Source organism: Stigmatopora argus, chromosome 4 (genome assembly GCF_051989625.1).
Source record: "Stigmatopora argus isolate UIUO_Sarg chromosome 4, RoL_Sarg_1.0, whole genome shotgun sequence".
Lineage (NCBI taxonomy): Eukaryota > Metazoa > Chordata > Actinopteri > Syngnathiformes > Syngnathidae > Stigmatopora > Stigmatopora argus.
Genome location: NC_135390.1, coordinates 10,878,111 through 10,905,194, shown reverse-complemented (window position 1 = coordinate 10,905,194; position 27,084 = coordinate 10,878,111). Strand labels below are relative to the sequence as shown.

The 27,084-nt window shown below is 39.1% G+C and overlaps 1 protein-coding gene and 1 long non-coding RNA gene across 3 annotated transcripts in view; both read left to right on the top strand.

Moving 5' to 3' along the window:
• The window catches only part of efna4 (ephrin A4), a 36,218-nt gene extending 14,003 nt beyond the window's left edge, over nt 1-22,215 (top strand). The window contains exons 2-5 of one of the 2 annotated variants that reach the window (XM_077599201.1): nt 7,400-7,698; nt 11,504-11,572; nt 19,352-19,378; nt 21,000-22,215. In XM_077599201.1, the coding sequence (XP_077455327.1) occupies nt 7,400-7,698; nt 11,504-11,572; nt 19,352-19,378; nt 21,000-21,097 (493 nt within the window). In that variant the 3' untranslated portion in view covers nt 21,098-22,215. Of the gene's footprint in view, nt 1-7,399; nt 7,699-11,503; nt 11,573-19,269; nt 19,379-20,999 lie in introns of those variants that run through there. The other variant, XM_077599202.1, reaches the window with a different exon arrangement.
• Nucleotides 22,216-26,084: 3,869 nt separating this feature from the next.
• LOC144073078 (uncharacterized) lies at nt 26,085-27,049 on the top strand. The gene is made up of 3 exons (XR_013300014.1): nt 26,085-26,141; nt 26,790-26,857; nt 26,947-27,049. It is a non-coding gene; the product is annotated as an uncharacterized LOC144073078 (long non-coding RNA).
• Nucleotides 27,050-27,084: the final 35 nt, after the last annotated feature.

Genomic DNA, 27,084 nt, shown 5'->3' with positions numbered 1-27,084 from the left:
TTGGCCTACAGTGACCTTAAAGTCTTGCATATAAAAGCCACAAACATTGGACCAGAATATTAAAGGGTGTTTGTTATAACATGTGATCTATATAAGGGAATTCTCAAATACGAGTCCGATAGATCGTCCTTTTGCTGTCTTTGAATTAGACATATCCTTGTATTGAGAACAATTGTGTCTGTTGAAAGACAACAGACATCACTCAGCTGTGAGGATACTGTTTTACACTTGTTTGTGAAAAATGTGATATTTTTTATTCATTCATTCATTAACTGTACTGCTTTACACTGCTTACCCTCAAGAGTTGCAGGGGTGATTTATCTTATTCTAGCTGACTATGGGCATGAGGCGGGATACATCCTGAACTAGTTGACAATAAATTTCAGGGCTCTTATAGACAAAGAAACCTTATGTACCTAGTTGTAGTTCTTTAGCTAACATAACTATTATTGTGGTTTGCTGTTGCAGCCAATTCGTGCACTCCGTTTGTGCACCATTACTCAGGTCACAATCAACAACACTCTGAATAGTTAAATTGCACATTGTAGTTAGTTTTAACGTGGTATGACTGTTTTCTGTCAATTAACGGCTGTGCTCACAGGCAATGACATTTTTTTGTTTAAAAATTATCTCTGTTATAATAGTTCTTAGCAATGTGTTATGCATATTTAGATTTGTTGTGGTACCACATTTCACATGAAGGTCATTTATACTGAACCTTCACTTTTCCTTTAACGGTGTGTATTACATTGGTTCTGACAGGCCTGTGTTTACTCTCAGTTCATTTTGTCGGGACTTGTCTGCCTCGGATAGCATGTGTGTGCACGAAATGTTTTTGGCGACGGCGTCTGTACTTATTACTTTGAGTTTAAGGGTCTTTGGCGCTAAGTAGTGAGGTGGGGAAGAAAACATTCATGCTGGAGCTGCTTGTTCAAGGATTAATTTTGGCCTCGATGCCAACTCTGGGTTGCTTGTTAGTCCTGGTAACAGCAGCCCTTTCCTCATTAATCACCTGCACTCCAGACTAACTTGTCTCACAACATTGCCTCTATTTTGTTCTTTATCTGTAACGTTGTTTGTTTGTCCGTTGTATTTATGTGAAATAAAGCAGCATTTATTGCCGGCGACGGTCATGCAGGCAGCTCATCTCACAATGTTATGGTCAAACTGTGAAAATCGAATCAATTTTAAGACTGACATCCTTGTCACGAGCCCATTTACATCATGGCATGGCTAAAATCTTCTGTAGGTAAAAACAGACCCTGCAAAATGGAAATTAGTCTATACCCTATAAACGCACACAAAATACTAAAGTGTGGTTCTTTTGGTTTGTGGACACCTGTAGCCGTATCAAAATGCTACTGATGGGCTGGTTTTGATAATATTGGTGAGCCGGAATAAGACATTTTCCTCAGTTTTGATGTGCAGCTGAGTCACACAGAATAGACAACAAGCAGAAAATAAGATATTTCGGGCTTGAAATAGGTATTGTGCATCAACAGCAATATACCTGCACTCCAAAGACACTAGATGATTCAGTGGATATTTTGGGCCGCAGGTCCATAATCACAAGATCTTCTCACACTGTTTGACATGATATTGACACTATCACAATTAAGTTGGACCGGTAAATTGAATGCATCACTTTCAAATTTAAACATAAGGATGATTATTACTGGCTTCATAGTTTAAAGTAATTATTAGTAGTTCCATAGTTCTCATGTGCACTGCTTCTATAAACAACTTTACAAAAGCATGGCCAGGATTGCCAAATTATCCCTTTTTTATCAACTCTCTTCCACATTTGACTCACAGTTCTGATTAGATTTTCTCCGTAATGTTCGGTAATGCGGCTTCTTCCCACATATTAAAACTTGCATGGTAGCCTTTGTGAAAGGCCTGAATACTGCTTTAGTTGGGGTTGTAATAAGTGTTGCATGGCATTTGTTTTCCTTCATTTTAAATATTGACATTCAACTTCAACTTCTCTTGTTTCACTTTTTCAGTCAGATGATTGGTATTTCCGACTTTCTGGTTTCCAGGAATTTGGCATAAATTTACTTCCTGCTAATCTCTGTGAAAATGATCACAGAGTAGTGGAGGAATTTAAATGGAAAAAAACAGGAATCTGCTTGTTCTTTCCTGCACCTCCTGATCATATCTTTGCCTCAGCGGGTAAATCTAAGAATTGTATGGTGCAGTCTGTGGGTTGGGGGTTTACCAAGAGATTTTTCATCCAGCTTTGCAGGCGGTTGGACGACGGGGGGTCCACAGATGGTCCGAGACGGGGGGCAAGTTCCTTGTTTTTGCGCAATGAGGGCCATAAGCACCAGGTTAGACACAACACTGATGTTTGGGTTCGGCAAGGGCTCAGTCTAGGGGTCCGCAGCTGATAAGATGGGTGGGGGGTGCCGTGGGGTTGACCTGATTTTACTCCGTGTTGTTTGCACAGAAACACAAAAAAGGAAATTGAGCGGGATGCTTCTCAGATTCTGCAACGGTTGTTGTTCCATGAAGGAAATCCTGTTGAACAAAATATAGGGTCATTGAGTTTGCAAGCAAAAATGTTATGCTGCAAGAGTCACTATTTTTGCTTGGCTATTTTCTAGGCATCTTCACTTATTTTCCAACAGCCTAAAGACCAGAGATGACCAAGTGAGGTCCTCAAATTAGTATAAAACTAGCATTTTTGGGGTTGCTTGAAAAACCCAACCTAAATCGCTTTGACATTATGGCAATAAAACATTTTTTGTGGCTAACGTTTTTCCGCCTTGTTTGGGGGAAGTGTGTCATTGTTTTTGCTTTCTGTTACGATGGCAGTATGCTGGAAAGCAAGCATAGTCTACTAACCCTGTTAAGTCCCAGTTGTGCAGGAAAATAGCTTGGTTTTAGGCACGCCACCTGCTTAATCCCTTCACTTTATTTATTGTGAGCCTACTGCAAATGAATAGGAGCAACTCTCTTCAGGTTCAAGGTTACAGTTTCTGAAATAATGTGCTCAGCCTTGATTGACTTGAAAAAGAGCTGGACATTGACATGTTCCTTAACATCCAGGTAGAAATTTCTAATGTAATTGTCCTTGTAATTTGATTGTCGAAACAATGCTAATTTTGCTCATGTTTTAATCTAGGTCTGAGTTCAATTTGTATGCTGTTCAAACTTAATTTACTAATCTAGTTTAATTTTTATACTTCTCCAAACTAGCCTGATTTGGACACTTGTTGATTGTTAATATTGAACGCTTTTCAATATTGTCACACCTAACATACTCCAGACAGTGGTATCGGACAAATTGGATGTTTTCTCCCTTCATACCACAGCTTGTAAACCCTCAAATCTTTTTTCACACTTGGTTTAGAAGGGGCAAAAGGGGTAAGAAATTTTATTTAAAAAATGTCAATCTATAATTGCCCTAACTGATGAAGGAATACAATGCAATCAAATTAGAGGCATTATATTTCTCTTCATTACTCAAATACAAATAAGGAACAATTGGGGGAATAATTAATTAACCAGGTGAAAACAGATTAATTGGTGCTTAAAATTGATGTAAAGAAAAAAAAAGAGGCATCCTGTTCTTAATTAAACATCAATATTTGTGTATCCTGTACTTCACGTCACTTGCAGTGAGGCACTTTTTCAATGGTATCTCCCACACCTACTGTTGTGCCAGCATAACAATTGACTAGTCCTAGTGTTATGCAGCTATTTTCCAATATAATACAGGAAATCTTTTTTACCATAATAATGAAAGTTTAGCGTGACCTCAGAAAGGCATAATCATTATTGTGAGGCCAGTCTGGCCACATAAAGCTAGAGTAAGTCACTCAAGACCCCACCCTCCCCTCTCCTAGCGTGTTTGACCACGATGCAACTGTCGGCGCCATCGAGTCGTCTGCGCCTCCCCAGACAAGCTTTAACTTTAGCACATACGCACGAAAAGCAGTCCTTGCCTGAGGATTCACAATTTTTCACTGTGGAATGTTTTTGCCTGTGTTTATGGCAGTCCACTGGTGTTCAGCATATGTGATGCTTTCTGCTCTGTATTCCTGACACCATGTTGTGGGATTGTTGCTCCTTTAATTATTCTCTCATATTAGTAAAGGATCAAAGGTCTCTGGCGTGGTGGAAATCTCTGCACATCATTAGAATGGGGCATGCATGCTCTGCCCTGACTGCCACTTTGTTTAAGCATAGTAGTAAGATTGGCACATGTTCAGACGGCAACCTCTATATGATGCTTCAACTTCTTTCTAGAAAAACAAAGTGCATTAAAGCTTAACTGTTTGTCAGAATACATTTATACAAGCAAGACACCAGTAGAGCACATTGTTGTTGTTGGTTTTTTTTGCATACATATTGTGCAGGCCACAGAAGAAGAGTTTACAATCCCCTACAGTGGTACGTCAATGAACTAGTGCTAACTTTTTAGTATATTACAATGGGAAAAATTTTGACCAATTGTTTTAAAACATTATTTAGGTCAGGGGTGGGCAAGTCCGGTCCCCGAGAGCCCCTATCCAGTCTATTTTCCATATCTCCCTCCTCTACCACACCTGAATCAAATGATGAACTCATCAACAAGCTTTCCAGAAGCTTGATATCGATCCAGATTATTTGATTCAGGTGGGTTGGTGGAGGGAGAAAACCGACCGGAGAGCTCTCAAGGACCGGACTTGGCCACCCCTGATTTAGGTGCACATTTGAATTAATGTTCAATACTGAATAAATAGTATAGACTTCATGCTCAAAAAATATTAAATATCCTGTTTGGAATCAAAACTCAACTCCTTTCTTTGAACTCTTCTGTATTTTATTGTGGCGCTTGAGGTCAAATGTTTGAGCCTCTCTTTCGATGCAATGCATGAGAAATGAGCATGTGTTATGCAAAGCAGTGAAGTTCTGTTTTGCTGTCCTTTCCATCTGCCTTCCATTCCTCATTTTCGTTCCCCCTCGCTGACTTGCTTCACCCCTTTCTCTCTCTATGCCACTCTGTCACCCCTCTATAAAGACTCCCACTGATAGACCTGACCCTTCCTGTGCTGCATCCGGACCCTCCTGTTTTTATTTCATTTTTTTTCACCCTTATGTACCCTCTGCGAAGAGAAGACTAATTAAAGACTTCCACTTGGCTGTTCTACCTTCTGTCTGCACTGTTCGACTTTCTGGGTCACTAATCAAAACTTTCTTTTGATTTCTTAGCTTGTTGGTTGATGCCCGTTTGTATTTTACCTTCCTAATAAGGAGTAGTAGTCCCATTTATTTAGATGTTTGCAAAAAAACTGTGAAGTCCACACTCTAAATTGCGTTGGGGTTGTGAATGGTTGTTTGTCTCTAAATGCGCTTTGATTGACATGTGAATGAGACAGGGTCAATTCAGTTTTCCTGTGATCCACAAACACCACAGAGAATAGATTGATGGGTGTTGTTTACCCTTAGCAATGGTGGTAACCCCATGCAAATGAATTGATTTACAGTCAACACTTAGCATCTGAAGGACACAGTTCATTCACGATAGTTCATGAAAGTCTGTGCTTGCTGGACCGGGCATTGAATGAACTGATCACAATTGGACTGTTGTGGTTGTCCTAGAAACGTTTGCCTCCGACAGGCTTCATCAGTGCTCAATCTGAGATGAAATTAAACATGCAATTGCCTGCTTGCCATGATGAAGGATTTACAAGCTTTAACTTCAAATATCCAAGAAAAATGTTGATGAGTTAGAGTTCTTGAACTCTACACCGATTTGTGACTACGATCCTTTTTGTTGAAAACTGTATTTACAATTTTATTCTGTTATGTCTTTGAGGTGAGTGACTGCAAGAACAGAAGGATGCGGGCTCACTTCCACTGTCTATATCCATGTAAAATGGCAATGTAGTTTCTTGATTGTTTTATTGTTTTTAATACTGATACTCATCTATTTCAAGACAGAGATTATATGTTCAAACATAGTCGTAGATTACCACAGTGGGGGTCATACCTGCTGCTTAAACTATAAATATTAGGTGTGAAATATCTTGTATAACATTGTCCATCTTTGCATAGGCGAAGCCTTGGATGATAGTTTTTGTATGTACAGACAGGTGCATACTGTATGTGTATCGTCTATTTTTAGAGCTCCAGCATTTACGGTAATTGCTTTCCATGATCTACACAGATAGCCTCACCTCTCACATTGATTTTCACACTAACTCTCTCCATTTTTGTTGTTTCAGTGGTCTGTCTGATTATTCCCCGCTGACTTGCCTTTGCATTCTTCACTTTGCATCTGCCTCGGAGCATGTTAGATTGTACACAGGAATGTCTTTAATATACAGTAGCTGACAGGAGACCGGTTCCGAGTTGTACATTATGCATCTCAACTATAATAATGATCCCGTCTTGTCCACTGGTTGTTATTGTGCCAAAAGCCACTCGACCTCAACGGAAGGTGTGCTCGTGCATGCCAATCATGTCTGCGTTTCCATTTCTGTCTGGGCATATCTTCACTGAGCGGATGAAGAAAGGAGTACAGACAGGTTTATTGTATTTGAAGTCCTCTCATTGGTCTTAATTAGCACTGATGTATGTTTCAGGATCACTTCCGAGACAGTCTGGTAATTCTAAAATACTGCCTTCTGACATGTGTTGGGAAGAAAATCCATCCCTGAGGTAGCAACATTCCATGAGGCATTTAGGAATCTCAGACTACCCTTTATCTGCTTAATTGCTTTCTCTTTTCATTCGGTCTCATATTACAGTAAGTATCTCAGCAAAGCTCAATCCATTGTGCCAGTTCTTAACCGACCTTTGCAGACTTTAGGGATCATCCCTCCGTGTCAAAGCCATAACCCCTATTGATTTTAAGCAATATGTGACACAAGAACAAGGAAGGGCCTTGGCTGTGATTCAAATTACTGGATGTTTCTTCCAGCGCACTCAACCGCTCACAATATCGAACTCTTTTCCCTTTGGACTTTTACGAATAATTTCCAAAAGAAGTTTGCTGAATTGAATTGCTCTAAATATTTAGGATTTGGAATCAACATTCAGAAGGGTGTGCACTCGGCAGATGTCAACTTAATCTTGAAAAGTAAATTATTATTTTGCTTGTCAAAGCAATACTGATATTAATAAAACAACATACCATTACACTCACTACATTTTTCTTTACACAATGAGCAGATTCCAGGCTCCAGAAGGGGAGTGAGAGCCACATGAGAAAAAAAACACATTTTTAACTCTAAAGTATTTAGTTTTCTAAAATGTTGGCAAAATAAGCCTGCATTATTTGCCGCGGAGTGAACGGTTCATTTAACAGCACATCTTGTATAATTTAATCTGTTCTACTTTAAACAGTAAAAAATGTTCAAATCAGTATTATTAAAAATCTTGTTTTTGTTATTCTTTCTTCTAGGTTAACAGCAGGTGAACTGTCTATCCAAGTAAATCTCAATGACTACCTGGACTTTTATTGCCCTTACTACCCCAGCAAGCAAGTTCTGGGGCCCAAGCAGCCAGAGACGTTGGCCCTCTACCTGACAGAGGAGGCCGCCTTTCAGGGCTGCGTGGAGACACCAGCGGCCATCAAGCGGTGGGAATGCAACACCCCCTTTGCTCAGTTTGGCTCGGTGCGCTTCTCAGAGAAGATCCAAAGATTCACCCCCTTCTCGTTGGGATTTGAGTTCCTGCCAGGGCGCCACTACTATTATAGCTGTGAGTATGATGCATGTGTGCCACTGTGTGTGGGCGCTGATCCAAGACACATGAAGGCTGGCCATTGTTTCGAGCCTGTTTGAGTCTTGCCGATCTATTCAAGAAAATATGCCATGCTTGAATGACCTCTTATTCTTTTAACAACCTATTGTTAAGTTTCTCAATTGTTAGGAAGTTTAAAAAGAACTTAATTCAAAGTGATTCATTTTACATTTGACAACCAATAATAATAATACAATTTGCTTCTTTAACTTTATTATTATGAGCTAGGGTTTTGTTAAATAAATATTCAACATTTTGCAGTATTAACGAGCGAACTCACATTTTTCAAATTAATGTCGCCCATCACCTTACATGATCACATAATACATTTGCCTATTTTTAATGTTCCCCTCACTATAAGGATGGTAGTAGAAACCTCATGGTTTTATCTGCTGTCAACTTATACTTAAAATGACTTTGTTGTGATGGTTTTCCATGTGCATTTTCTTTTGGCTCCGACCCAATACCGTGATCAATTGGGAAATTTAATCCTATCCCAGGGGAGTCCTGAAAAAAATTCAGCCTCTACTGTGTATCATTTACTTGTATGCCACCATTCTTTAACAGTAAATAATTCCAGATAGAGGACATCTTGGTGCCTTCAAGTCCACCCCCTTTTTCTTTTTAAGACAACTTATGTCAGAGCAAGTGAAGAGGGTGGACATGAAACATGGCAAGGAATAAAAGGAGTGAAGTGAATAAATGGTATTCAACAGTGACGATGCAGACAGGCAGAGGTACAAACTGGTGATCAATACGGGCAGACTGCTAAGAAGCCATGGGGGTTGTGGTGGGTACTGCCAAGTTCAAATGCCCCAATGTCGAAGGTTGGGCCAACATTTTGATGTGATGTTGACACCGCAGGAGACCTTTTCTTAAACAGTATCAAAGTACTGTTACTGTTTCTACTTTCCCTTGGTACCATTCAATTTTGGATTTATACCAATCAACGCTGAAGCCAGATATTGAGTGTTTTACACCAAATCTACTGTTAATTTGGATGCCCAGTTCGTCAGGGTGTCCCCCGCCTGGTACCCAGAATTAGCTGGGATAGGCTCCAGCACCCCCCCTGCCACTCTTGTGAGGATAAACAGTTTAGAAAATGAATGAATGAGTGAATTTCTTCTGCAATAGTAAAAGTACAAACACATTGTACAATGAAACGAGTGCAAAGGGTGCAAGAAGAAAGGGAAAGCATCTTTACATAAATTACTTGTATAAAATCCGGACAATGGAGCTTTGTTGTTGTGTGAAAGCGCGGATCCGCATCCATGTATATTATGTACACACAGACAATCTGTATGCTATTGTGCCTGCTGCTACTTCAGAGAAAAGCAACAATAGAAAGTTGCCCTCCCTAAACCCAGCACCCCTTCAACTCGCTCGGACCACTTTGGGCTCTGAGTATTTGTGTTTGGTCAACATGAGCGATAAAGTTGATCCAAATATGCATCTCTTGTGTTTAGTATGTGCCACTGGGCAGACTATAAGGGCATTAAACAACAATAGTGCCGCATATACTAATTCCATTAGTTGCTTCAGTCTGAGCCCGGCTCAATTTGTCTGCTCTCACACACTGTTGCACTTGCATGCCTGCCAACTTTAGGCTCCGCCTTAACTCAATGTGTCTTTCGCTTCCAGTATCATCACAGCAACAATAAGTTATTATATGTAAGATGGCATCTTTTATACCTTATCTTTTCAACGATTTCACTTTTCTAATACATTTTTCTTCCTAGAAAGCCGAAATTAAATGATTATGATTAGGGAAAGAAGGAAATCAAACCGAGTGGAAGGGTGTGTGTTGGAAAGTGTATTGCATGTGGATTATTTAAAATGTTTCCATTGTGGCCACAGATTGTCTTACCTTTTATAATATATACGTCTTGCTGTGTAGTAAGCCTTTCACACACAAATTGCCCTATGCTTCACAACACAATTCAAGGAAAACAATGGATCAATTTCTTTTTTTTTCCTAACTGGGGCATTTTAAAATCCAGATACTACTGTATGAAGACAGAAAAAAGGCGAAAGCTTTTAAAATATTATATAGCAATGCTAGCTATACTGGAATGTTGCCAAATGATTCCCTGTCATGACCATGGTGTGCTCGGTTAATATTGGTGGGCCAGCCATGATATCTCAGTATTTTGTTAATGGATTCCTAAGAGTTCTTAAAATGTACTGACATAATATCTGTGTAAATTAGGTCGTAAGTTGTCTTAAATTAATATATAATCTTTGTCTGTATTTTATTTCCTGACAATACAATCAAATCCGATGGGAATGAACTATGACCCCCCCGAACACACGCTCATATTCGCCACATAATAGTGATTTGAAATGAAATGTGGCCTGTGTGAATATTTCCCACGTTGGCCAGGGCCAATTTGCCTGACCAAAGTTGCCTGAGGGAAGTCGGAATGTCTGTATGTTATGCAAATCGAATGATCCCATAATTTTCTACGTACCCAGTGGCTACAGTGTAATTGAAACATAGCTTCCATTCAATTGCATTGTTTATGTAGGTATGCTGGTGATAGTTTTTATTAGGGAGGTTGCATGTTCTCCCCCTGCCTGTGTGGGTTTTCTCTGGGTACTCTCAATTCCTCCCACATCTCAAAAACATGGATGAGAAGCTGATTGAACACTCCAGAGCCTATCCCAGCTGACTTTGGGCCAGAGGCAGGGGACACCCTGAATTGGTGGCCAGCCAATCGCAGGGCACAAGGAGACAAACAACGTCCAATCAGCCTATCATGCATGTCTTTGGAATGTGGGAGGAAACCGGAGTACCCTGAGAAAACCCACGTAGGCCTGGGGAGAACATGCAAACTCCACACAGGTGGACCGATCTGGATTTGAACACAGGTCCCCCACTGTGACGCCAACACGCTAACCACTCAGCCAACGGGCCGCCCTATAAATAAATTACTTTCCTCGTTATTCAATTATTAGAGTAACACCGATACCTTACTTTATAAGAAAAGAAAATATAAAATATTTTTTTTGAAAAATATTTTTGTTTTTCTGTTGTGCAGTAAAGAGAAGATAACGCTCTTCTTACACTATGAAAAGTAATGAATAATAAAACGTTGACAGGCATCTTAATTTTTAATAAATTTGCCTTCAAACCAAAAGTTGCTGTGCAATATAATATATATAAAATAATCAATGGAAGACAAAATAACCATCGGCAAGCAGACTACTTTCAGCCTCACAAAATGAAAAAATGTAAATTTACCTCACCTGGGAATTTATTTATTTTTTTAAATAAAAACCTAACCCATTTTAAACCAAGTTAACAAGTCTTTGATTTTTGCAAAGTTTTCATAACATTTGCAATAAGTAAGGAAACTCCTTGATATCAAGTAAGTAAAGAATTATGTGCCATATATAACCTGTTATTTAATGTATTAGCACTATAAAAATAGACACAGACTACTTCGCTCCCTATTGCTTTCTGAATAATTCAGTTTGCATGCATCTTTGGGTTGTACGAAGGATGCCGAGACTTGTTCTAGTTTTATACCTCACTTGTGGAGATAACCACAAACTCTTGGGAAAACCATTCCTGTTTGTATTTGGCTGTAAAAACATAATTGCTTCCTAAATGATTATAACGATGTGAATACTGGGCTGGATCCAAAAACACGGACTGTCCCACTCTCTTGTGTGTTGCGTTTAAATTTCGGGAGGGAGGGTGGTATTTTCAATAGCGCCTTGCACTGACGTCCTTTTCTTCCATCTTGTTGTGGCTCAGCTCTGCCTGCAGATGAGGGCCCACCACTGCCGTGTATGACGCTACGCGTGACCGTGTGCTGCGAGACCGGTGAGTGCGCGTCTCTTTTCATCAGCTACTGCCTTTCATCGTGCTTTCACTCCAACTGACTCCCCCCTCCCTTCAAGCTCCAGTCTTTTACCACCTCTTCCTTTCATATTTCTACTATCAGGGTTCTTTTTCATGTCACTGTTGCCCTCATTTCCCCATCAACAGTCATACTGTTTCATGTCCCATGCCCTATTTTATCAATGAAATACAGGGGTACCTTGACTCATAAGTGACCTGATTTAGAGATCAAAGTTGCTTGCTAAATGTATTGAATTGCGAGCAAAAAAATGTTAACCACAGGAGATAGTGACTTCTTTTCAAAAATAAACTGGCTTGAAGCTATTTGTCACTTTCAACTGGGACTTAAAATAAGATGCACAAACATTGTTTTACACAACACAAAATACTCACAGCATGCCGTGTATTGTGTCTGCTCTGTGGTAACAATAAGTATAACTTAAACTTGCTGTAGTTGTGGACTTCCTCTGCCTCTTTTTTGGTTCCAAATTATTCTGCATCCCTGCCAGTCGACATCAGTGCAGCCCAGCATTATGTGATATATTATATTTACGCAGCATGTCACTTAAATGCGTGCATGTCAAAATTGTAATGTTCCCTTTTTAACTATTTAAACTCACACATGACGGTTAAAATAAAATTGAGGCATGAATGATACCGACAGAGTGAGAAATTGGATTGTTTTTAGGGGGTTTTCCTTTTAATCGTCCCCTGCTCCATTGACTGTTACCATGCTTTCCATCTCCCAGTGTGAAATTCACAGACTTGATCTAATCCAGAGCCCGCCTGGAGTAATGTTAGTCTTCCAGTCCACTGAGTTGCCCTTTCGGGTTGGGAATGTTGCCCGGGTCTCACTGTGGGAATCCCTGTGCCACTTGTACGTGTGTGGGATTCCTACACGGACCTCTTTGCGTGCCGTTTGCTGATCTAATTTGAATGTGTGAGTGTGTGTCCGAAACGTCTGTCCCAGTTCCCATCCCAGTGATATCAGCAGGGGCTCCCATTCCCGGGATGGACTGGGGACACCAGGGTCAAAGTTCACTTAATCGTTATTAATTTGGAAAATGGAAGTTGAGTGAAAAATGAGTCGTAGAATTGGTACCTGATCTTAGTGATCTGGGTGTTGGTGGAATTATGAATGTTTTTGGCTCATCAGTGAGCCTGATATTTACTCATCATTGACCTTTCACTGCAAATACACTTAATCCTCGACTTATTCAAATACATTTATTCCTCAGCTTATTAGATAGACCTGCAGTGAGTATGATCCAATAAAATAGTGTAAATATTCAGCTTTTTTCTGTGGTTGTCATTTATATTGAGAGCTCAGTCTATTTTGAATATATCATTGACCTTTCACTACAAACTATAACGACTACATTTAAAAGACTTCTTTGGATACATAAATTTGTTTTAAATACACACCATGGAATTATTTGGCGTTTTATTTCTCTATTTAGAGTATAAACCTCAAATAGAAATGTGAATAAACAACTTCAACCCTCTTTTTAAAATTCATTAACTATCTATCACCCAAACTGCAGGCAGTTTTTGATCACAAGACAAAGCAAATATCAAATTTTATTCTGAAAATCTCAGGTTGCCTTTATCTCGATCTATATATCTTTTGTGGTGGTTTACTTTATTAATCGCCAACCATAGCACATAACTGTTCTTGAATGAATTACATGATGAACTTTGGTAGCCAATAGGTGAACCAATGTATGTCTGATTAATCTCATCTCATTTTCTGAACCGCTTTATCCTCACTAGGGTCGCGGGGGGTGCTGGAGCCTATCCCATCTGACTTTGGGCCAGAGGCGGGGGACACCCTGAATTGGTGGCCAGCCAATCGCAGGGCACAAGGAGACAAATAGCCATTCACGCGCATACTCGTACCTAGGGGCAATTTCGAGTGTCCAATCAGCCTACCATGCATGTCTTTGGAATGTGGGAGGAAACCGGAGTACCCGGAGAAAACCCACACAGGCCCGGGGGGTGAACATGCAAACTCCACACAGAAAGGTCCGAACCTAGATTTGAACCCAGGTGTACCAGAAAATGCTGCACTGACAAAGGTTTCATGATTGGAATGTAACCTGTAATTAAAATGGGTTACATTGTTGTTGTTTTTATTTACTCATTCAAAGAGTTCTTTTTATCTAGTTGTTTTCTGTACTTCTGTTCTTTTATTTTAGTGATTTTAATTTATTTTGAATATCCATTTATCTCACCTCTTTATTTGTTTCGCCTTGTGAAGTGTAATAGTGTTGTGATCCTGGAACTGGATTAGATTCTGCAAGAGTACCTAATGAAATGTCCATTGAGTGTGCATTCCGTTGCACAAGCTTGAATTGATTCTCCCGCTTTTTTTTCTCTCTATTCTTCCATTTCGCTCTCATCCTGTCCCTTAACCAAAACTAATCCTGACTAAATTTGTCGCTTCCCCATCTCATCTTCGTTCTTCCTCCAATGCTCGTCTGTCATTCCTCAAGTGTCACTAATCCTCTCCTTCTTCCTGTCTCTTACGCACTTTTCCCCTTTCTCCTCCCTCATGCCTCTTTTTATGATCTTTCACTATCCAAGCACAACTAATCTCGCCCCGTCCGTCCGTCCTCTCGGGATCTCTTCCGTGGCGCCTCCTGAGCCACTTCCCTCATCCCTGGGCTGCTATGCTTGGTCTGTGTCGTGCTGTGTGGCAATGGCGAGAATGAGCCGTGTACTGGAGACGGGATGAGAAAGATGGCAAGGCAAAAAAAGATGAATGAGCGATAGTGGGAAGGAGATTGGAAGGTCTCTAGATGTTCATTAGGTGCTGCGGTGATGTTCCCTGCTCAAACTTTTCCCTCCTGGCTTCTTCCTTTTTAGTGTGTGCAGGTATGTGTGTCCCACAGTAATAGAAGCACTTGTCCTCTATCGCCCCTGAAATGCATTTTTCCCATGATTAACAGACAATTCCATGCAGGGATGCTCTGTTGTGGGCAATCATCTCTCTCGCACACATACACACACGCTGGTTTGAAGGGCGGCTGTAGTGACATTCTTTCAAGGTCACATAGCAAGCCCTCTTGCTTCTCTCTGGTGGACATGTCTGTGTTTGCAGACTTAATCTAACAGCAAAACACACAACACAGTGGACAGTAGTGAGACAGGAGGCTCATAATGGTACATAAATTTGTGGGTCTGTGAGGCTAATTGTCTACATTCAACAAGTGATGTTTAATTAAATGTATCTAGACCAGGAGTGAAAATAATTGTAATGTTACATTTGCAGTAGAAGATTTGAAAGCAACTTTTCATTCAATGGCATGTGTTTTAGTTTGCTGCTCTATGAACAAAAACTAAAAAAATGACAGAAAATAGAAACAGTAGTTGTATTAATTAGCGAATCAGATTGAATCTATATAATGGAAAAATTTAATTTAGAGAGTTTCTTTGTTTTTCTACATACGATGGGATCGACCAGACATTTCAGCAAGGATCATATTTATCGTACTCAAAGCTTAAGCAGGGTTTTAGTCACAAAAGCAGTTTCGTATTTGCCAAAGTAGTATGAACTTAACACGCAAGTAGACATCCAGTTCATAGCCACATAAAAACGATTTACGCCAAAATCTGAACGAATTTTCATAGTCCAGCACAAAAATAAAATTGGTGTCGCGTATGGGCAAGGATATCGGAATTGACCTCAGTGTGAATGTAGCCTTAGTTGGGTTAATTAGTTTAATAGTTGGGTTTTAGTCACAAAAACAGTTTAGTATTTGCCAGAGGAGTATGAACACAACACGCAAGTAGACATCCAGTTCATAGCCACATAAAACGCCAAAATCGGAATGACAGTCAGTTTTCCCGTAAGTAGTTCTTACTGATACACTGGTATTGCTGCAATTTTTTTATAATTCTCTGTCAAAAAAATTGGTTTTTGACTCTGACTATTGATGCAATAACCTATGATGACCGGGATACCCCCACTACTCTCACGTAACTCAACCATAAACAAATAATAAGACACTTTTTACGTTTAATTTCACACTTCTTTGTATATGTACATACAAATAAAAATTCCCAATAATACAATGGCCTTTGATGCTACAACCTGTGACTGCAGCTCTGACTTACCACCAAGTGTGTTTTTCAAGAGGATTTTACGCATTTGCATATTTTGATGGATCCGACTCACAGTGACAGGACTTACTGAGATCTAAGGAGTACTTGTCTGCATCTTTTGCCATTATTTCACAGAATTGTGCCACTTGTGGTAATAAGCCAGCCTTTTGGTAAAGTTTCTAGTGAGTTTTTTTTTCCTTCTCCCAATCATCTCTGGCACGAATGAAGCCAAACTTGAGCCAGGGTTGCATCAGACAATCCTGCCAATTGACACACACTGTGTCCTCTTCACTCCTCATCTTTTACAGCATCAACTTTTCCCCTTCAATACTCTTCCTGTTTTGTTTAGTCGCCATCCTACTGTGAGCAGCCATTAAGGAACAACTTCCATTTCACTCTAATTGATTCCTTTTTTCTTTCCTCCCTTCTTTTCCTGTCATTCTCCCGCTGTGAGCCCTGTCTTTTTCACTTTGCACAGCTTTTTCAGGGGGTGGAGGGTGTCTTACATCGCCGCCTTACAACCTCCCTCCCAAAATAAATCCTCCCCCCTCCAACCATGCGCAAATACCTTTTGGACGCTCTGAACTGTAAACTTATCCACACATTAGCCCAGCTTTGCCAAATTTCTGAACCGCTACCAAACTTTAGGCACTTTTCTTAAATTGTCATTTTCTTTGGGGACGCTTTTTGGTGTTTTTTACGGTACGCTGAGCGTCGTCAGTTAGCATTAGCTGCTCTCGTTTTAAAAATGGCGGCGTGCGCAGAGATGGAACGGCGGAAAAGTGAGGCGGAGGTCTTTTATACACACACACACACACACACACACATGCGTGTGCGCATTTAGCTACGGTGCTGCTGCACATTCCAGACTGCAGTGCGGAAAAAGAAGTAGACACCGCCGTCGCCATTTTGTGGCGAGGCTGGCCGCCAAAACTATTGTGAGTGAGCGCTTTTATTTTTTTGCACAACTAAAGTGTGGTCACAACACACATGTCGCACACCCGAATAAACGCGAGGCATTGTACGCAGTCGTTTGCAAAAAGCACGCCGTGTGGGGGGACACTTGTAAAAACAATGATTTTTTTTCGAGGCTTAAGAATCTATGAATGACTTTAAATATTTGTGGTTGAAAATATGTAATTTGTGAATTGCTTTTTTTAAATTATTACATTATCTGTAAATACAATATTAGTTTTTTTGTTCTTGTTTTGCTTTTCCAGACAAAAATGTTCAATTCTTTTGTGGACAGACTTGATTTATTATTACTTTTTCTGGCTATAATTGGACAGAAGTAATCACATGGTTGTACTGCTTATAATGTGGTACTGTGTAAAATATGCAAAAAAATGGAATTATAGATAAATTATAATGTATAATTACAATGTTTTTATTTTGCTCATATTTACTATTTTTTTTCCATGTTACTATCATTCCCTTTTTTCCACTGATTGGCCTTTTTAAATAAAGTTTAAGTGATATGCTACTTTGTTTCAAAATTTACATGGCTGTTTTAATAAATTTAATCATGTAAAGTTGCAGCTTTTTTCAACGTTTTCGAATTTTATTTTCCAACTCAACATAATGAAGGAATAAAATGTTTAAAAATATTTCAATAAGTGCAAGAAAAATGGTCTATAGAAAATACTATTCTTTTTTTTTTTCAAATCTATTTCATCTGACACACACACACACACACGCACACACTGCGCAGCAGGCCAAGTCCCAGCATGCTATTTAAAGCCTCGTTACCCCCAAGATGGCCGTTAGTTGTAGACAATCACGAGGTAATTTTGAGCGACAAACTCGCAGGTGTCCCACACATCTATTATACAGATGTTGTACATTTTAATAAAGGAGGAAAACACGTGACTAGGCTGATGCTAGCTTTCCGGAGGACGGGGGTGGCGAGGCAAGGTGGCGCATTTTTTTATGGAAGGGGGAGTGCTCAGTACTCTCCACACTTCTCGGGTGTGTTCTTGGCTTGCTTTCATTGTGCGTCACCACCCTTGACAACACTATTGTGTTGTGTGTGTGTTTGCCTTTGCATAATACTAACCTTCACTAAATGTGGATGTATGCATTCTTGTCTTTGTGCAGCACAGCTGTGCATGTTCTTGTTTTTCAGTATCTTTGGCATCACTACGGGGGGGTGTGTGTCCTTATCTTTATGAATTTTTGGGGCCCCACCCTTAAAAAGAGACACAAAACCTTTAGCTCATGCGTCCCAGTGGAAAGAATATTGTTTCATGAATTGGATATTTTCTTCTTCTGTGTAATAGCAGAGAAAACTTAAAAAAATATTCTAATCCAGGCAGATTTCATCCAATTAAATGTGACTATTCCAAATTTCCTGTCAATTCTCACGGCATTAACCCATTCAATAACATTGACAGAAATTGATATGAAATCCATTTAAATTGGGATGGCCCACATTCAATGAATTGAATCAATCCATTGTTATCCAATGTTAATTTATATTATATTACAGTACAAGGTTCCTTAGGATCACGGTTTTAATTAGTACTATGCCAATGTTTTATTTTCTCCATTATCACAGTATTTTGCCATTTTTATATGGTATTTAAATCCCTTCTCCCAAAGGTCATCTATACTTGGCATCAGTCTCATTAACTGAGCAATACATTTCTCTGTATTTTTTTTTAATTCAAGCAATTCTTATAAGCGATGCATTCACCCCAAAAAAAAAGTACCTTACTTTCTTTAGTTCAAGTATAACAAGTCCACTCAAGCAGATTTTTGGATGTATTCTTGTCTATATAGTGTTTAGTACAGTATGGAACTGCTCTTGACATATCAACCTTTGGCAAGTGCATATATACCTATCTATTCTTGACCTTGTATTGCCCTTGACATTCTATCTTTAAATGTTTATTTTAGTACTATCATATTTGTATTTAGAGTTGTCGCCTAGTTCACACAAAGTTTTTTGTTTACATGTTACACACCCGTCCGTCCTATCCTAATTTATAGTGTCCAATTTTTTTGGAGGTGCTAATGTTTCATGTACAAATGTATGTTTACTATCCTGCATCCATGTGTCTTCTCATGCCCACATCCAAATGTTTTCGCCATTTCCGTTCCTGCAGCATCCTTCCATTATTTCCTTTTAGCACCCCTCCAACACTCCCCCGCTGACAAAGTGGCGGCCAGACTCTTGCCGTTCCTAATGCCGCTCTCCTTGCCGGTTTGCATGACCCTTTCTCTCCGTCTGACCTTCCCGAACTTCTTTTCTTCCGCTCTCGCGGGCGCTTTCAAGCTCTGTCCTCTTCTTGGTCTCGCTCTGTCATTACGAATTTTCTCCTAGTTTTCTTTTTCGGCACCCCGTTCATTTCCTGTATCCTCCCTGGCCGCTTATAATCCTCATCACTGTAACGCTCCCTAATTTCCATAACACTTCTCTTTTCTCTCTTGTTTATCACCCCTTTCTTCCTGACCTTTAAGAGAATTTGCTGAGAATGGCTTAAGGTTTAAACAAAAGATAAATTTGTCCTCTTGCTCATTTGTCTACCGCTTGCTGTTTTACTTTTACTAACTACACTTCTTTTTGCTAGGAGAGTTAAGGATGGAAATGTGATGAATCAGCAGCATCTTTCTAAAGTTTTTCTCGTTATCTTTCCATTTCCACTCTCACAGCATCCAAGGGCTCCAAACAAACTCAAGGTGAGTTTCTTTACCACTTTTCAGTACTCAATGGCACCAAAAAGTTGAATTGCCAATTTCATTTCATGTCCAATTTGATGAGTAGTGTTTCCTTTTTGCCACATGAAAATCATATAACAAGAAAAACAACTTTTGAGGAAATAAAATGGTCATAACCTCATCCATACATTTTTTTTAAAATAATCATATACTAATATGATTATTTAATTCATGTGTGGCCATTCGTTTACAGTTTGTTGTATTAGAAGGAAAAATCTCAAACTCATTATTACTCATTTGTAGGGGATAACATATTTCAAAATTACTAATAAATAAATGAATGAAAATATTACAAAAAGCACATCCGAGTAGTCAGATTATACTGCATAAAACTTTCAGACAATGAAGTGGAATTCCACTTTATTGTGTTTTTGCACAAGAGCAAAGTGGAAAAACTAGCACAGAAATGTAAAAAAAAAAAGTATACATATTTAAAATACTCCTTATACTTGGATATAACAAAACAAATTTTGGAAACGTCGTCATCTCGACTAATAACGCCTTACGCAGGGATTTTTTTTTAACCCTTACAGGGTACTCAACGAACGTTGGTGCAGTCAAAATGAATTCAACGTCTATTGCGGTCAATAGCATGCAATGAATGAAATGTTATGAAACACAAAATACAATTACAGTGTTACTTTGTGCTACGACCAGTTTGCATTTCATTTTTAAAATGTACTATTTAACATTTTTTTAGTATCTATATAAAGGGTTAAAGCTTTGATTTGGACAATTTCTGAATGGTTGTCCACTGTAATCAGCACTGTCCCTGAAAGGGTTAATTGAAACTTCATGAAGTTCATGTGCTTACTAAAATTCCAGATCAGCATTAAATGGAAAAACACACATTTACTTTACAAAAAGTATTTTTTTTAAATATTCATATTTTAAAGAGAGTTGGCTTAGTTCAAAAGAACAAATACTGTACATTTATAATAGGAAGAAAGCCATATGATTTCAATATTAATCTTTAATGCAATGGATTGAATAAAATTTCAAACATTTAATTCAGGATGAAACGTGCATTTATGAGGCTAAAAAATCAAATGCAATGTGACAATATCCTTTTGGATACAAAATTTGCAATATATAAAGTATGCACTTGTATATGAGAACAAAATTGTAACTACAAAAGAATAGTCATAATTCAAAAAAAATAATTTTGAGTGGAATAAAAAAACAAACTCCACTAACCTTCAAATTTTTCTCAACCTTTTCACTTACACACACGCACACACTCAAATATTTAAATAACTTAACCAAGTGTATTCTTGTAACCATAAAACATTTTTAATCATGTTTAGCTTTATAAATGGCGAATTATATTTTTCTTTTTAGTGTTTTCTTAATACTCCTAATATGACAAGTTTTTTCCTTTAAGGTTCATCTTTTTCATAATTTTCCCACTGCTTTTTCTTCTTAAAACATCATATATTCTCAAATTAATTAGTTTTTGTAACCCCGCTTGCCTTGCATTTTGCCTCCCAAACATTTCAAATTCTCTCAAGTCCAACAAATGTGTATGACCAAATTCACACTCTTCCCCTGAGCTGCTATTTTTTTGTGTGCGTCCCCTCAGCGACCTCCTCTCTGAGTCGAGCTCCCCCGTCGAGGACGCCTTCGCTTCCTCTCCTCTTCGCCCTCCTCATCCTCCTGGCCCTCCTGCTGACCACCTGACCTACTGGCACCTGTTGCCAGGGAGATTGTGACACTCGGGCACATTCTGTGACCCCTCGCCATCCGTGCAAGAAGAGCGTGTCTGTCATTGTGCGCACACAAGTAACCAGGTGCACCACACACACACACACTCTCACACACACACACACACATACTCAGGGACTTGCCAGCCCCAATCTGTTTCTATCATCAACTCATTTACCCCAAGCATAGGAATATGTATTGTATATTTTTAAAGTATGTTTTGTGGGCGTTAGGAAAAGAAAAATAGCAGTCAAAGAGTTAAAGACAGAGCACTCTAGGATAAATTATCTTAAAAAGTGGATATACTGGTTACTTCCCTTTTAATTGGTCTGCCCTTTCACGGAATGACGTTGTCAGAGAAATAAATTGAGGTAAAAAAAAAAAAAAAAAAAATGGTTATTCCGATATAATTTTCTGCCCTGGTGAATGGAATGTGATAAAGAGCTGATTGATATGTTGTAGTAGTAGATTTGCAGTCATTAATGACTCGTCTGACAATACAAAGTGAAATTAGATCATTTCTGTTTCACTTTCTGTCTTAACGTGCCATTGGCAAAAGATAATTCAGTCAAATTGGATCAGTTCGTTTTACGACGTCCACTGTACACTGCCAGGACAATAAATGTCACTGGCTTAAATAGATGAATAAAAAATACATCATTTTTGGGAGTAATTATATGATATGGGATGGTTTCTATTAGTGCAACCTGTCTCTCCTCTCATTGGCATAGATTTATATTGGACAAAAATATGTTCGAAGCACCTAATTGGATCATTTTGATTCATAAAGATTGAGGTTCAGATTTGTTTGACATTGTCAGAGAAGTATTATACTAATATTAGTGGGAAACTTTTTTTTTTTAGGTCTGACAGCTGTTTTGAACCAATTTTTTGGGTGCAGAATAAGCACTGATCTTTTTTTTAATATAATAATATACAAAAATACTGTATTGACAGAATAAAATAAGAAAGAAGCAGGCATAAGTGCAATCATGAAATATTTTTTGTTTTTGTTTGTTTTGCAAAGTGTACGGCTTGTTCTAACAATAATTTATTTATGTTAGGTGTTGAGAAACATACTGCTATGATAAAGACAAAAATGAGAAGTTTTGAAATTCAGTGAAACAAAACAAAAATTCCGTTAAAAACAACTGTCAGACCTAAAGCTAAAGATCGTTTTTTTTCCCCAAAATTTTTGCCCGGGATAAAAATTGAGTATTTTGGTCAGAGTTTGCAATCCATGAAAAATCCCCACATAGTCCCGTGTTAGCCATTTTTACAGTTTTACCGAGTTTGAGCAAGCGCCACGTATGTCTTTTCCATTTGTTTATCTGACTTAATACATTTGATCAATAAATCCATGGGCATAATGAGGCAAGGTTGCTGCGCCATCTACTGGGATCCAACTGGTTGTACTGGAATTGGACTGGGCTAGCCACATGGCCAATTATTCTGGAGATGTTTAACAATGATGATAAAAGGTAGACCTCAAACCGCTCAGTCGCGTTTGATCAGGCGTCCTGCTGCGCTTTCTCTCTTTGGATCACAGGACAAACGCCCGCCAGAGGGAATTGTGGGTAAATACCACACGGGGCCCGACTCGCTCCACTGACGCACAACACTGCAAATGATAAGCACACAATCTCCTTTTTCATCCTTGACTGTTTCTTTAAAAACAATCCTTTTCACTGACATGGTTAATTAACCTTGCCAAAATACGTCTGTTTTGTTGTTTTAGTGAGAGCTTTCTTGTTTTGTTAATTGAATTTCTTATGCACAATTATTGTTTTGTAATGTAAATAACTATTTTTTTCCTTTTTGGCTTTCTGGGCCGTGCCACAATGTTTTTCTGCGAGCCAAATTTGTTGTTTATTTGAATTGGTTGATCATTTTAAATGGGAAAAAAGGTTTCAATTAAGAACTGACTTTTTTTTTGGTATTGTTTTGTCACTCAAAGTGCCATTGTTTGGAAAAAACGGGTTCTGCATGCAATTCTCCAAATTAAACCGTGTTTGTTTGTTTGTTTTAATATTTGGAATTTTTGGTTGCCTTTGGCTTGAAATCATTTTGAGGAAACTTCATTGTTGGCGCTTGTACAATTTTTGTCTGTTTTTTTTGTTTTCAAAACACTATAGCACGTCATCATCAATGTAACTTCTAGCTTTTTTTCAATTTTTTGTTTATATAGAATGTCATCATCGTGTAAATCCTAGTTGTGTTTTTGTTTGTGTTTGTGTGTGTGTGTCCATGTGTTTAATGAACCCCTCAGCGTTCACATTTTAGTGAAGAATGTAGCTTCTTCTGTGAAGAGAAATCTGCAATCTGAGCCTATTTTTGTACTTTTTTTTTTCATTCAAACCTGGCGACTAAATAAACTTATGAAATGTCGCCCTCATTAATGTGTGCTGAATTCAATCTCCGACATATAACTTGAAAGTAGGACACACAAGCGCCTCGAATGAGAATTGAGGCCCCGAGGTGACCTTGCAGTGTAAAAGGCACTTGTAATGCAAGTAAGCTGCTAAGGTATTGAGCCGAGGGTCTTTTATCCACGCGCCGGCCTCAGCCTGATAAGCCACGGCTAGCCAATAGACTCCCTTTATTAATGGACCCTCTGGCTTTATTGCCAATAAACAAGTTACTGTATTTATCGGGGGGACTCCACTCTGCCCGTGTTGTGTTGTAAATATAAAAGTGAGCCTTCAAATAAGCCGTAAATGCATTTCCATTTATATGACCTGTAATGTACCCGCTCCTTGCAAAAAAAAAGAGGCAGAGAAGCAATTTCCAGGCTAACGGGGCTAATGCTGCTATTTCATGCTTGATGATGGCTTGTGATGACAAGTTTGTCAATGCCGCGCCGTCAGCCGCTTCAGATTCCTGACCTTGATGTCCAAAGCACATGTTTCTATTTGACTTGGCATTAGTAATGGACTTATTGTGCTGAAAACAGAAGGTAAGTGTGTCGCTTCATCAATATTTTAAGTGCCCTTTAAAAGTGATGGACATGACGGTAGCCAAAGCCCAAACTGATGATGCTGCATTCAATGTTCCACTGTTGGAATTGAACAGTCTCAAATGTGTTTGTGTCGAAAGTTTCACATTTATTTGTTTCTAACATATCTTTTTCCCACCACTAGATGGTTAATCGTCATCTTTTAGTCCATTAATGATGGACATCTCTACTCTTTGGACTGCTATAATGATCACTTGCAGCCTTGCCATTCAAACTGGATTGGACGTCTATGGCCGTCAATGGCAACCGATGTGTCACGACATTGAAATCCTTTATTTTGAAACTTATGTCATGTATTTTATGACTGCTATTCTAAAAGAGCCATGAGTAATACAAATATTTAAAAAAAAAAATCTAAATTCTATCATTAAAACCTCAAAAATAAAATGTAAACAAATTGTTGGACACTTGAGTGGTTCGCGCATCGGCCTCACAGCTCTGGGTTCCTGGGTTCAAATCCAGATGGGTCCACCATTGTGGAGTTTGCATGTTCTCTGTGTGGGTTTCCTCCGGGTACTCCACTTCAGCACTGTACCTGAAAGGGTTAATTTTCAAATACATGATACACGCATTACCAAAGCCAATTTCTTGACATGAAGAAACAATGCAAAGTAGTTTAAAAGTTTGTAAGAAAGTTGAACATTTGATTGTAGCTAGTCTTTTTCAGACTTCTCGCTAATTATAGCCCATTAAATTTCCGCACAGCGGGTGCTCTCGCGTCTCTTTTAATTGGGCCTCCGTTGAATATTCCAGCTTGCATTGCTGCTGTTAATCACAACTAGAGACTATTAAGAGGGAAGAAAAACATTTTACTCGCAATATCATTGCCATCGAGACAATTCCTTCCATTAGTTTGAACTGTTGTAATTGTAAAGTTTATTTAATTGGAAAAGCAACACTTTGGGTATGCCACAGGCAGGAGAAGTTCCGCATGTCATGAGCACATGCAGTGGGTACTTGACATGGTTAAAAGGAAGGTGAACACAAGTGAGGTGCCATAGGAAGTGACCTTCGGTGAATAAAAGGATTACACACTCCTTTAGAAAATCTTATAACAGGATTTCTACTCTTTTGTTCAACGTTTATCCCAGCCGCCTGCACTATTGTATCTCCTCTACACAGCAGAAGCTTTCATGTGATTAGTACTACAACCGAGGTGGAACATATCTAGTTGTATTGTTCCTCAACTTTGCTCTTTTCCATAACATTAGCCACTTTCTTTATGAGTTTATTTCAGTTGCAGGTCATGCATTTCACACCTAGACCTTCAACATCAATAATAACCTGGGCGGCCCGGCAGATGAGTGGTTAGCGCGTCGGCCTCACAGTGGGGGATTTGGGTTCAAATCCAGCTTAGTCCAATTGTGTGGACTTTGGATGTTCTCCAGAGGCCTGCGTGGGTTTCTTCTGGGTGCTTTGGTTTCCTCTCACATTCCAAAAACATGCATGGTAAGCTGATTGGACACTAAAAAATTGCCCCTACGCATGGGTGTGAGCATTACTGGTTGTTTGTCTCCTTATGTCCTGCGATTGGCTGGCCACCAATACAGGGTGTCCCCTGCCTCTGGCCTGGAGTCAGCTGGGATATGCACCAGCACCCCCTGTGACCCTAATGAGGATAAAGTGGTTCAGAAAATGAGATGAGACAATGAAGCATTCTTTGCGTTTAAAATGTTAACTTTTAATGGAGTCCAATGCCTGGAATAAAGATGAGTTGATGTAAAATACTAAATAAAAATGTTGCCTAATATTTGGTATATTAGTGTACTTAGTACACTGTACTAACATTGTTTAATAGCATCAAACCACAAACATCACGACTATTCTATGTCATCTTCAAAACATTGAGTTGGGAGGACAAACCCTCTCGTGGAGCGCGGTAAGCAAGAATATGGGCGTGGTTATGCCTATTGGTGACGTAGCTGCGTAAATTACGCACATGCGCAGTGTCTCGCCCCTATGAACAGCCATTCGAGGCTGACAGACGACGAGCATGCCAACGAGGTAAGTCGTTGAGCAATTTACTGGCCTAAGTGCGTTTTTATCACGCTACCGGTAGATTTTTTAGGAATCAATCGAGCCAAAAACGCCTACAAATGTGTTAGTTTAATGCCTGGTTGAACCCACCGGCGATCATTTAAGTTTGGGCTCCTTTTCCTCACCAACTGCGTGCCGTATGTGACTAGCTAACTAGCATTAGCGTCTGGTCGATGCTTCCCATTTGACTTGAAATGTATGTTGTCCGTTTTCTCTCCGTTATTGAGTCGTTTAGAAAGACTTTTAATTTAATCAAACGAAGACATCAGTGAACAGTTTGCTGGGTAAAGGCTCACTCCAAAATGACATCGAGAGGCACGACTTAGGTGTGTGGTAATGATAGTTTTCACTGCGAGTGCTAAGCACACGTTTCCAATTTGTAATTCTGTTTTCACCAAAAATCATTTATACAAAAGTTGTTAAGCCAACTTTCTCCTAGTTAACGTCAGTCTGTATTTAATCACCTTGTCTGGAAAAGGGAAAATAGCACGGAGCACTCACTAACTTATTTTCATTCTTGATCTTTTATTAAATGTCTTGTAAGATTTCGCTTTCCTGTAATAATTGTTTGGCAACTCCCAAATAGCTTGGTTAAATCAAGTTTTCCCCGTTCAGCTCTTCCTGCATGACCAGAACACACTCACACCCTTGAGGTAACAGGAGACAGACTGGGCCAAATCAAGGTAAAACATTTAAAAAAAAAAAAAACACTTTCGCCTATTGAATCTCAATTCTCTACATATGATAACTTTGCCTTTATTTATTTTTGCAGGCATCAGGTCCAGGTGATTTTCCTCGCAGGTTGTCCCTCTGAACTCCGCTGGCAGGTTAATGGAGAATATTCAAGTATTCATCCAAATAAAAATTTAAAACAATCTTGTGTAATTCAATGTGAGAGCTGATCTATTTT